This window comes from Hipposideros armiger, unplaced genomic scaffold (genome assembly GCF_001890085.2).
Source record: "Hipposideros armiger isolate ML-2016 unplaced genomic scaffold, ASM189008v1 scaffold_71, whole genome shotgun sequence".
In the NCBI taxonomy this organism is placed as follows: domain Eukaryota; kingdom Metazoa; phylum Chordata; class Mammalia; order Chiroptera; family Hipposideridae; genus Hipposideros; species Hipposideros armiger.
Window position 1 is genome coordinate 2,898,258 of NW_017731421.1, and position 13,109 is coordinate 2,911,366.

The 13,109-nt window shown below is 46.1% G+C and overlaps 1 protein-coding gene across 1 annotated transcript in view; it reads left to right on the forward strand.

Moving 5' to 3' along the window:
* The first annotated feature begins 9,362 nt into the window (after positions 1 to 9,362).
* CRY1 (cryptochrome circadian regulator 1) overlaps positions 9,363 to 13,109 on the forward strand; it is a 60,574-nt gene continuing 56,827 nt past the window's right edge. The window contains exon 1 of the mRNA XM_019642627.1: positions 9,363 to 10,430. Within this exon, the coding sequence (XP_019498172.1) occupies positions 10,273 to 10,430 (158 nt within the window). The 5' untranslated portion in view covers positions 9,363 to 10,272. The remainder of the gene's footprint in view (positions 10,431 to 13,109) is intronic.

Genomic DNA, 13,109 nt, shown 5'->3' on the forward strand with positions numbered 1-13,109 from the left:
CAACAGGTATTTCTGATATGCAAATTATCTATATGTGATTGGTCAATAGAGAAGTGATGTCAGTAAAAGGCAAGAGTTGTGGTGACTCATACACAGTTTTACCCAATAGGTCAATGTTTTGTTCCACTGAATTTGTTCTACTAAGTAACAACAGCTGACACAGCAAACCACAGAGGAAGACAGTACTGTATAAATACCCATGATTCATCCCATTGTTCTCTTGTCTTGATCTAACCATGACCTCTGTCTTAGAGGTGGAATTCTACCTGATCTTTGTTTATTGAATTCTGTCTCCATGAATAAATAGCCTCATTGTTTTCTTATACCTGTTTACATCAAACTAGCTTTACCTTTTTAAAATAAAGCATTATATTTAATTACTTATTTCTTTATTAGGGATTAAACTTATCTTTTTAATTGTACTATTATTTTATCAGGTTCCTTTTTTGCGAATGGCATAGTTAAGTTTCATACATTTTAAGTGGTGTGTCTCAACCAAATATTTTCCCTAAGCCTTACTTTCTTAATTGTACCTCTTTGCAGAACGAAGATTTTTCTGAACGTTTGTATGGATTCTTATGGAACTGCTTGTACTTCTTGCCTTAACCACTAGGTGGCATCACCAGCCCCAGACAACTTCTTTGCTTTCCAGGGATCTGAGAGGTTGGGGCCAGGGAAGCAGCTGGTTGTGTAGTGCCTGCTCCTCACACCAGCATACGTGTATACTGTATACCTTGCCTCCTCCAACTTGTCTCAGCCTTGTCTGCTAAATATTGTTACTTCAAAACCTAGCTTTAAGTACAGAAGAATGGTTCTTTCTTCTGCCTTGAGTTCATAAGACTTGTCATTTGTATTTTCTTTAGAGAGCTCCTAACAGTCCTTTTTGGCCTTGGTTGACTTACGAAGCAACTCCTAAATCCACTTCTCTACCCTGACCCTTCTCTGGGTGCTACCGTCTCAATACAACAACCCCAGGAGTGGCTGGTTTATTCCTCACTGAGTGCTCAGCATTCCTCGCCATTGGGGATGAGCTCTTCAGAAGCACCTCGAAAACGCTGAGTAACGTGCAGCACCATTCAGTGCCATCCTTCTGCCTTTTCTTTCCATTACTGCCTTCTTTCATACGAACAGGCTGTTCTGAAGCTGCATTTATAACAAACGCCCCTTAGGTTTCTGTCACTGTTGACTAGGTTTTCAATGTATACTTGGCAACTTTTTTCTTGTGCATAGTTACTTCATTCCATAAACATTTTAAATAAATATACTGCCTTATGTTGCACAACCATCTACTCCTTTGGAATCCTTCCCTTTATTCCTTTAAATTAAGAAAAAAAATTTTTTTTTTATCTTGCCATTGCAAGTGCTGTTTTCCACAAAAAGCCTACCCAGGTCCATCTTAACCAGAACCCCTCAGCCCTCCCCCATGTTCTGATGGTCCTTATTTTGCACCTACATAAAAGCACCCACGTGCCAGCGCAGTGAAAGCAGTACAGTGTGCTGGGCAACCCATAGCCTTTGGAGTTGGGAGCGCCTGGGTTTGTTTCCTGCCTTTTCCACGTCTGAGTGCAGATTATGAGGACTTACTTATTCTGGGCCCCAGTTTTCTCATCTATAAAGTAGGAATAGTAATATCTCATGTGACTGTTGTGAAAATGAAATGAAATCAGGTATCTAAGGTGCATAGCATAGCGCCTAATATAGTAGTTCTGTGTCTGGCACATATTAAGGACTCGAATGATAATGGCTATTATGAATAGTATTTTGGGTATTTATCCATTCAGTCACTTAATAAATATTGTGGGACGTCTTCGTCCATTAGGGCTGCTATAACAAAATACCACAGACTGAGTGGCTTCCAAGAAGGCTGGGAATCCAAAATGAGGGTGCCAGAAAGGTCAGGTTCTGGTGGGGGCGGAGGGCCTCTTCTGGGCTGTAGACTCCTAGCTTCTTGCTGTGTCTTTATGTGGTAGACTGGTCCAGGGAGCTCTTTGGAGCCTTCTTTGTAAAGTACTAATCCCATTCCTGAGGATTCCACCCTCATAACTAAAGTACCTTTCACAGGTCCCACCTACTAATACCATCACTTTTGGGGATTAGGATTTCAACATATGAATTTGGTGGTGGGGGTGTGGAATACAGTTCAGTCCATTCAAGGCTCAACATATAAAACTGAAATGAAATACCACTATATACCAGAATGGCTNTGGTGGGGGGGAACACAAACATTCAGCTCACCACATGGGGCTCCAAATTCAAACCTCTAACCCCCAATGTGACTGTATTTGGAGGTAGGGCCTTACAAAATTAGGGGTAAATGAGGTCATGAAGGCGGGGCCCTAATCCAATAAGATTAGTGCCCTTATAAAAAGAGACCCCAGAGTGTTTTTTCTCTCTGCTTCTTTCTCTCTCCCCTCCCACTTCTCTCCCCGGTTTCTCTTTCAGCTAACTTTTGCAACCCTCTAAGGATGAGGGGATATCTAGAAAAACATCCAGATGTTCTCTTAGCCAGCAGGAGGCTTGGCAGGGGCTTCCCAGGCCCTCTCTGTCCGCTGGCTTTCCTCATAGGCATTTGTGCTAGACCACTGTACAGTGGTGTGGGGCCTTCTATGAGGGGGGGCCTCCAGCTTTCACATGGAAAGCTGGCACCAATCTTTTCTGCTCTCAGAATACCCTAAGTTTATCTAGGAACCTGGAGCTAATCCCAAACAAGGACAGGTGAGATACTGTTTCCTCATTTTAGAAAAGATTGATGCATATCTATCTTATTTTCCTTGCACTCAGATTCCAACCCAACTTAGAGAATTTTTGTATAGTGTTGAAGGCAGGGATGGAGAGCAGAAAATCTTTCCTGATTTACACCTGGATCAAGGCTCTTGACTTTAGAACAAAAACGCTGGACTACCTTTGTCCTCTAGTTCTGCCCCTCTGAGGCAACAGAGGACTCACATCCAGTGACCCGAATGGGGATGGTCACATGACAAAAAAGGATCTGTGGGGAAAAACATTGGCTAACATTTCACAATATCATATTGCCACATGTGTAATTATTTACACTTTCTAAATGCACTCGGTCAAGAAAAAGGATAAGAACAAGCAAGAAAATTGTTCACAAGTACATCTTTGCAAGAAATAGTTCACAAAAAGATTTATCAATTATCACAGGGATTGATTATAAAGGGGGGAAAAGGGAACTATGAAAAATACCCCAGGACAAAGGGAGAGTACCCGAGGAAGGGCACATTTGAAAGGGAGAGTGCCAGGGCTTGTTTCCAAGGGTGGGTTCAGATCCCATTGGGATCTGAGGTGGCTCCTAGATGATGAAGTTAGTTGGCGGGGTTGCCCTGCGCCAAAGTTGATCTATTATACTCTTGAAGCCAAGGCTGGTGGGAAGAAAAACATGGTTGGGAGTGGCCATGGGACAGGAAACATCTGGCCACAATGCAGGTGGGCTGAGGCAGGGCAGCTGCCTGCCAGAATGCCTGCAAGGCTCCCCAGCAGGGGTGCCACTGAAACTTGACAGGAGTGTCACAGCATGTCCCCACCCAAAGAGCCCCTGGCAGCAGTGGAGTAGGAGCAAGAAAAATAGGACCGGGAAGAGAGAGGCCCTTTCCTCCTACAGTGTCCCTCCAGCGCCCTCTACTGGCAGTGTTCCACGCGGTGCCAGTGGAAAAGGAGAAATCCTTACAGGGCCTAAATCTACTAACACTGAGGAGGCTTGAAAGGTAAATTTGGAGCTGAGAGACAATAAATTATTAACTGACAAGTGCATAAAGCACAGTGTCCATGTGATCAATTGGGTATCACCATGGTGTCTAGAAGAACATTAATTGAGAGTCCGTTGAGTACCAGGCACTGTGTCAAAGTGCTAATGATACAATGAAGAACCTGATAGACCCAAATCTCTGCCCTCCTGGAGCTTGCATTTGGGAGGCAGGCATAGATTGACCAATAATAAATAAGTAAACAACCAAAAAATACAGATTGTCAATGAAAAAACATCCAGCCTGAGAGTAAGCTTATAAGAGTTTCTTTAAGTTAAACTGACAACTGCAGGGAAGCAAAATCTCAACGGAATGAGAAAATGCTCTGGAAAAATGGCGATTTTGTAACTTATTTTGTACATTAGGATCAAAGGAGGAGGGTTACATGAAATCCATTGGTGGTAGATTAAAGAGATGGGAGAAAGCAAAGGGGGTGGGGGAGAATCTCTGGGATTGGATAAAAAGTTAACTGGAGAGACAGATACTTGTTTTACACTGGTGAGTACAGGATAGTTAAGAGTTAGCATTTTACAGCACATAGAGATGGTAATCAGGGGACAACAGCAATGAGGGATTCTGTAGTTTCCTGCTCTGGTGCAGTGGGTTATGCCCTTGGGTGGGGAGGGGATCCAACAAAAGGGATTACTGACATTCCAAGGGTATGTTATCTTAGATACAAAAAGACAACTTGAAGTAAAGCTTGACCTTATCAAGGAAGCTTCAGGCTAAAGATGTAACTTCCTGCCAAGACCCACCTTAGTTAGGAAGTTTTCTATTCAAGCCATCCTTTGCGGGTTATTTTTGGTCTCTGAGTATGTAGGGCCCACTATATAGGCCTCCCCTGAGCTTGTCAGGTTTAACATGTGGCCCCTTTTCTGTCCACAAGATATGATTAGTGCTCTGATGAAAGTAAATAGGGAACTATGACAAAAACAAAGAAAAGGACCCTTTTCAGAATGGGTCACCTGGAAGACCTCTGTGAGGAGGTGACAAAAATTATGAATGACTTTGAAACAGACAAAAAAAATTTACTGGATCATTTGTGAATTGCACCCTTCCAATTACTCTCTGCCTGTTTTTATATTGGAACTGGTTTACAACTCTGTAAATTGTAGCTGGTTGTTAGCAATGCAAATGAACCTTGTCCATGGACATGCAAATATATTTTGTCCTGTGCAAGTGCAATTGATTTCCCTCCTCACCCCTCTGTAGAAGAATCCAGTTTTGCATATATTAAGCAAATTCATTTTTAACATTCCTGATGGCTTATGTACAGGGTGCCAATAAAATGTATACAAGTGGACACCTTGGTCAACATTGCTCAAGCAGTAGTTCGCCATAATCAGAGGTGTCTGGGGCTGGCCGAGTGGCACGTTGGTTAGGAGTTGGCTTGGGACACCAGCTCTGAGCATCAGGGCCTCGGTTCAGATCCCACATGAGGGCCAGTGACGCTGCGCCCTCTACAGCTAAGATGGTGAACAACAGCTCGACCTGGAGCTGGGCAGCCGTGAGTCGCCAGCGACGGCGTAGGCTGCAGTGGGGCTGGTCGGCAGCGGGTGTGAGCTTTCGTGAGCTGCCGTGAGCCACTATGAGCAGCCGTCCAATGGCCGGCAGCGACTGCCTCACCGGGGAAGAGCACAATGATAATACCAACATGGGCCAGTGAAGCAACATCCTCCACAACTAGACTGAAGAACAAAACGACAGCAACTTGTCTGTTTCCCTCCCCCAAATCCCCCAATAAGATCTTTAAAAAAAAAAAAAAGTGTCTGGATGCTGATGGTAACCACTTTCAGTACCTCTTGTTAATTGCAGATGTCAAACGTGACTTGTATTCATCTTTTGTTATTGGTATATATTGAGTATTACAACTTTAATACAGGTTTCCTTTCTTAAAATGTGTATACTTTTTTTTTAAGATTTTTATTCGGGAATTGGGTGAGGGGAACAGCATTGGGAAATCAGGGAAGGGGAACAGACAAGTTGCTGTCCTTTGGTTCTTCAGTCTAGTTGTGGAGGGCATCATGTCACTGGCCCATGTTGGTTTATCATTGCGTTCTTCCTGGGTGAGGCAGATGGGTCGCCGGCCATTGGACAGCCGCTCACACTGGCTGCTGGCCACTCACAGTAGCTCACGGCAGCTCACTGCAGCCTATGCCATCACCGGTGACTCACGGCAGCCCAACTCCAGGTTGAGCTGTTGTTTACTATCTTAGCTGTAGAGGGCACAATGTCACTGGCCCATGTGGGATCCAAACCGGCGGCCCTGCTGCTCAGAACTCGCGCTCCCAAGCCAACTCTTAACCAACGAGCCACTCGTCGGCCCTGTGTATACATTTTTTTTGGCACCCTCTGTATGTAACTGCTCTTTGAAATCTTCTTTTATTTCATTGTAACATCTTACTGGGTCCCTCACTAATCAACAAATTAAGTGAAATCTTTGACATGTGTTCATTTTATAGTCATATGAGTCATAATTTACCTTAAAAAAATAGTGATCCTTTAACACATTTAAATTCAATCCCTCAAAGACTCTAGTGTTGGGGGGTTCCTCAGCCAAGGGCTACCAACGTAACATTCACATCACGTCAAGACTGAATGAGCTGATCATACTGTCTACTCCTTATTTGTGTGTTGATAACGCATGCCAAAAAAAAATCACTTCTGTAAGATGGGATCAAGAGAGAACACAGGCTTTCAATTTAAAAGCTGACATACTTTTATGAAGGGTGCTCATGAAAGCAAAGAGATATTGATTTTTCTAACATTGGTGGCTGTTAGAAGAATGTTTAACAGAACTCTTCTTAGATATTTTTGAGCCCATGGCAGGGTTGTGTCAACAGAATCCTGGAATTTTAAAACAGCATAGAAAACTTAGAAGACATCCACTTCTTTTCATTTTATAGATGAATTATAGATGAATTACCCAGATCAAGAAAGCCTAAGTGACTTGTTAAAGTAAACTAATTAATGGCGAGCTGAAATTGAACCCAGAACCATAGTCCTTCTGTCATCATGATGTTGGAGCCCAGCAGAATTTCACGAGATTCCTGAAATGCTCCCCATCTCTCTTTCCCCCTTTATGTGCAAATACTCACTCTGAAAAAGAAGGGAAGTGGTGGTGTCAGTGAGGGTAGTATATCATAAAAAAAGAGCTTGGATTCAGAAATGGTCTTGGTTTTTTATCTAGTTTTATTACTTGTTTGTATTTCTGAGCTTTAGTGTCTTCAGCAATGTGGGTATAAATTATTACTGAATAATAAGCTGTTTCAAAAGACTATTATGAGGGTTAATAACCTATATAGAATGCCTGGAACACAGTAGGTGCTCAATAAGCCATAACTATTATTAAATGGTTACTCCTCCCCAATAACAATGATATATTAAAGTAACCATTTTCACGCCATAAAAACCCTTGTCTTGTGGAATGCACAGCTGACAATACCGACACTTTTATAATAAATAGTACTTTTATGTGTAAATGAAAATTACACACACACCCACATACAGCTGCCAGTTAAAAAAAATCCATCTTTATTAAATGAACAATCGGCAAACATAAGTCAACTCTACACAAATCAATATTCTCTTTCTCTACCGCCCACAGTTTCATTTGGATGCTTGAAAACAATTCTTATGTCTTTAGACACAATCTGCTTACTTTCACACTGCCTGGAATGAAACATGAAATTGCATTTTTTAAAAGTACAATAGGCCCCGGAGTATGAGGCAATCCAGGTGAGGGCGCAACTCTATATGCCACATCCTCTGCATAGGTGATGGACCCCTCAGAGTGGTAATTACCCAAGGATCATCCCCATTGATAAAAATTACTATTTGTTTAATACTTTATAGTGAACAAAGGGTTTTCATATACAAAAGTTTAAATGTTCTTCGGAAACCAAAGAAAGGATACTATGCCCTCTGTGTGGCAACAGAGGCAGGGGTAGGGAATACTATCCAGATAGTATATTGACTCACCAGGTGACTGTTACTAGTTTGCTGGTGCTGCTAAACAAAATGAGTGGTTTAGAACAGCAGGCATTTATCGACTCACAGTTCTGGAGGCCAGAAGTCTGAAAACAAAAGTGTTGGCAGGGCTGTGCTCCTGCTAATGGCACTAGGGAAGGATTTGTTCCAGGCTGTTGTTCTCTTAGCTTCCAGTACACAACACAGTTCCTTGCCTGTGGCAGCATCACTCTGTTCTTCACATGGCATTCTCCTTTTGTGTGGGTCTGTGTCTAAATTGCCCCTTTTTATAAGGAGATCAGTCGTATTAGATTAGGGCCCACCCTAATGACCTCACCTTAACTTGACCTTATTTCCAAACAGGGTCACATTCACAGGTGCTAGGGGTTACGTAAATGTTACAGGGACACAATTCAACCAGTAGCAATTGCCGTATCTTTCCTCCTTTTAACCTTGCCAAACACACTGGTGGCAAACAGCATTGATTCATTCAATAAATATCTGAATAAACATCGCGTATGTGTCAGGTTCTGTACCAGGACTTGAAAAAAAGAGAAATGGATGGAGCCTGTCTTTGAGATGTTACACTTTAGCGGGAAGCACAGACACAATATAAAGATAAGTACCATTATTAAGCACCTACTTCACGCTTGGTGTTCAAGTAGGCACTTTTCATTCAATCTTGACCATAGTGTGATAAGTGATGTATCAGAGACAGGCCTGAGGGATTTGGTGAGGTCCTAAATCTGCTCTGGGGATGGGGTTATTTTCAGAAATTAGGTTGCACTTCATCTGAGTCTAAAGGAATGTGCAGAACTATGCTCGGTAAAGGTGGTTGTAGTGAGCAGCAGATTCCAAAGAAGAGCACTTTACAGAGGAAAAAAAAGCACATGTAAAGATTAAGAGATACAGATTGTAAACTCCACAGAGGACTGGGATTTTAGCCTATTTTCTTCTCTCTTGCCCCTACAGCACATTTAGTAATTGTTGAATAAATACAAGGGCATCACATAAATAAGGAATGGCATGGCTTGTAGCTCACTGTCCTTGGATAGGTGGGCAAAGGCCCCATCAGGAAGAGCCCTGTAAACCGCTCTTTGTAAGAGAAATGTAAGAGATTGGGGCTGACATACTGATGATCTGTCGCTAGTATTACAAAAATACAAGAAGTCTAGGAATGCTTGGCATTCGCCCTGCCAATTACCACTGTTCCCCAGAGCAAGTCCAAAGGTACAGCGCGGAGAGGTCCAGAATGTTGGGGCACCAGCTCCCCACACACCAAAGTAGGGTTCTCTGCACAAAGCTTGATTGAAGCACATGATTTGGGATCAAAGTCGACGTGGGACCTCCAACTCTCCTCCTCCCATTCCATCCTGCCCTCACTCCCCGCTGGGACCCCTCGCTGACTCTTGACCGGCACCAGGGCATCTTCAGACCTTCCGGGGACCCCCGCCAGCGGAGTCCTGAGCGCGCTCCCGCCCGCCGACCCCGACCTACTTCCCTCTGGAACGCCGCGAGAGCGCACGCGCCCCTGCCTGAGCAAAGCGCGCCCCCGCGAGCTCCCCGCATCCCCGTGCTCATCCGGGTCTCAGCGAGCCTCAGCCAATGGTGGGCGCTCGCGGCCCCCGGAGGCGGGGCTAAGTCTTCCCTCACGTGGGGCCTGTGATCACCGGGGGTGCATCCAGGCAACTGCGACCAGTCAGCCGAGAAAAGGAGTAGAGAGAGAGAGAGCCCAGAGTGTGGGCGAGGATCGACGGTTTTGAGCTCTAACGGCTGCCGCCCCCTAGAAGCAACCGAAGCGCAAGCACATTCCCCAGTCAGAGCCGCTGTAGTAAACACATTTCAGAAACGTGAGGTGCCGGTGGTCACGTGGTGAGCGCGCCCTCCAATGAGGAGCCGGAGGCGGGGCCGGGGCCTCTGACGCGGTGGTGGCGGCGGAGTCACCCGGGCCGCCTCGGGACCGGTCACCCGCCGGCAACCGTCCAGCGGCCTGGACCACCGCCTCCGCGCTCCGCACTCACTCCCGTCTCTGGGCCGAGAGGCAGCGTGGCCAACAGTGTCCGGATCTTCGCTCATCCCTCTCACGGGCTCGCCTGGGGCGGGCCGCTTTCTGCTCAGGGGCCGTCTCGGTGGGGTGAGGTTTCCGTGACGAATCTCCCGGGGCTGCGGGTGCGGCCTCGGGTTGTCGTGGAGGCTTCAGCGCTTGGAACTTGCTCACCCTCTGATGGTCCGAGGACCTGGAAGTTATGCGACTCGTCCAGGCCGTTGCGACGGGCGCCGGCTCCTAAAGGGCGTCACACCCGGACTCCACTGACTGGGCAACCACCCTTCATCTTCCAGCTGCGCCTCCAGCGCCCTCTCCCTCTCTGGTCCCTTCCTCGGACTCATTTTTTCCTCTCCCGGCTCTGCCGCCCAGTCCTTACTCCTTCGGCCGCGGCGATTCTCCTGGAGGCGGAGGAGGCAGGGATGAGCCGGACCCTCGTCGCTTGAATCTCTCTGTGGAGGAACTCGGCGGTGGCCGCCCGCCCGCCGCGCCGCCGGGATGGGGGTGAACGCCGTGCACTGGTTCCGAAAGGGGCTCCGGCTGCACGACAACCCCGCCCTGAAGGAGTGCATTCAGGGCGCCGACACCATCCGCTGCGTCTACATCCTCGACCCCTGGTTCGCCGGCTCCTCCAATGTGGGCATCAACAGGTGGCGGTGAGTCCCAACCCCGGGGGGGACCGATTGCGGTGTGGAATGAATCAGGGCTTGACCTGCGAGCGGCCCGGTCTGAGCGCTTCCGTCTGGGAGCGCCTCGCTCGTGCCGTTGGAAGGATTGTAGATGCTGTAAGTGTGAACCGGAGTTCTCTGGCTGGGGAGCGCTGGCACCCCGGGGCGCCTTGGCCTCCGCGTGTGAATTTCGTGTCTGTGCTTGTGGGAACCCTTCCCTGGATTTATCGGGAGTTCCTGGTGGAGTTAAAGAGACACCCTCCCAGTTTTTCGTGGCCCGTGGGTGGCTTTTTTTTTGGGGGGTGGGGGGGTCCTCTTTGTGGCATTTGGAAAGGATTGTGTTTTTTCTATCGTTGACGTTTGTGTGTGTCTCGGTAAATCCTAAAAATCATTCATTCAATACCGCCGCCTCCCAGTCCAGTTTCCTTCCTTCCACCTGGAGGTTGCTGTAGGAAAAGCAAGGGGAACATCTGGTTTCTCTTTGCTCAGCTCTGCCTCTCAGCTCCTCCTTGTGGTTGACTGGACAAAGCACAGTTTTTCTTTCTAGGCAAAGCGTAATCCTTCTAGGGATCAGAGCGGTGGGAGAAACCCCGGAGAGCTTGCTGATTCCCCCCCCCCCCCGAAATACCAGGCTAGTTGATCGTTAGGCCCCCTGGTGGAAATGAAAGCGTCATGCGCACCAGGCATTGCCTTAAACTCCAGGGATAGAGCAGTGAATGCAACAGACAAACATCCTTGTCCTTTTCAAGCGTGTGTACTAGAGAGTAAGATGTGTAGTATTTGGCGGTGATAAATGCTGTGGAGAAACACGAAACAGGAAGGGGGTGAAGAATACAAGAGAGTGGGATTAGAGTTGTGATTTTAAATATGGTGATTGGGAAAAACTCAGAGAAAGTGGCAGTTGAAAAAGGTGAAGCCAATATGGACTGTGGGTATCTCGGGGAAAAGCATTCCAGGCAAAGGGAACACAAGGGAAAGGTCCCCGAGGTGGAAATGTGCTTCACTTTTGGAAGAAACAGCAGAAGCAGCCAATAGGACTGGAGCAGACGTGAGAGTATTGGAGTCGATGAGGTCAGAGATGTAATAGGGCCAGATGGAGTAGAGCTTTACAGGCAATTGTTAAGATTTGGGCGTTTACTCACAGCAAAGTGGGAGTAATTGCAGGATTATGAGCAGAGATATGACATGATCTGATCTAAGTTTGAAAAAAATTCTCTGGTTGTGAGAACAGACTGAATCGGAGGGGTGCAGGTGGATAAGAAGCAGGAAGACCAGTTAGGAGGCTGTTGCATTCTTCCAGGCGGGAGGTAGTAATGGCTTGGACCATAGTGATAGTGGTGGACTTGGTGAGAAGTAGTCAAAAAATGCTCAATGTACTTTGAAGACAGAATCCATAGTATTTGTTGGCAGGTTGGATATGTGGTGTGAGAGAAAGAGGAATTAGGAATGATTTCAAATTTTGGGCTTAAGGTACTAGAAGGATGGAGCTGCTGCACTTTGCTAAGCAAGTGAAGTCAGTCAGAGAAATCATTGGGGAGGGGATTGGAGTTCTCTTTTGAACTTGGTTAAGTTTGAGATGTTTATTACACATCCTAGTGGAGATAGCAAATAGGCAGTTGGAGTTCAGGACAGAGATCTAGGCAGGAGGTATAAAAATTGGAGTCATTGGTTTATAGATAATATTTAAAGCTGTTTATTCATTCATTCATTCATTGATCATATATTTGTCATACACCCAATGCATGACAGGCATTGTTTTAGGTGCAGGACATTCAGCATAAACAAAATAGCTAAAAATAAAATAAATAAATAAAAAAACCCTACCTGTTGAAGCTTCATTCTAGTGGAGCCATGAAACTATATGAGAACATTAAGAAAGTGAGTGTAGATAGAAAAGAGAGGAGGTCCAAGGACTGAGACTTGGGTGGGTGCTCTAATGGGTAGAAATTGTGGACCTGCGGAAGAACCAGCGTAGCAGATTGAGAAGAGCATCTAGTAAGGTAAAAAACCCCAGAAGAGTGTAGTGTCTTATAAGCCAAGTAAGGAAAGTATTTCAGAGTGTTTTACGTACACCAGGTGCTGCTGATAGGTCAAGTGAGATGAGGATTAGCATTTTGAGGTTATTCATAACCTTTGAATAGAGTGGTGTCAGAAAAACCTTTTTGGAATAGCTCAAGAGAAGCTGACAGGAGAAGGTTGGGAGGCAACTGGTAAACAGTTCTTTTAGGGAATTTCGCTGCAAGTGGATCAGAGAAATGGTGTGGTTCCTGGAGTGGAATGTGAAGTCAAGAGAGGATTTTTTTTTTTTAAGATTGGAGAAATTACAATATGTTTGTATGTTGATGGGAATGATACAGCAGCTGTCTGTAAAACACTCTTTTGTTAGCAGAATTAGTGCCATTAACATTGATTCTGGGGCCGGCCGAGTGGCCCGATGGTTAAGAACTGGCTTGGGACGCCAGAGGGCCCCGGCTCCAATCCCACATATGAGGACCAGTGACACTGCCCTCCACAGCTAAGATGCTGAACAACAGCTCAACCTGGAGCTGGGCTGCTGTGAGTCGCCAGCGATGGCGTAGGCTGCAGCCCCTGTGGCAGTGGGTTGCCATGGGCTACGATAGCAGCCGTCCAGAAGCCGGCGACTGATGTGCCTCACCCGGGAAGAGC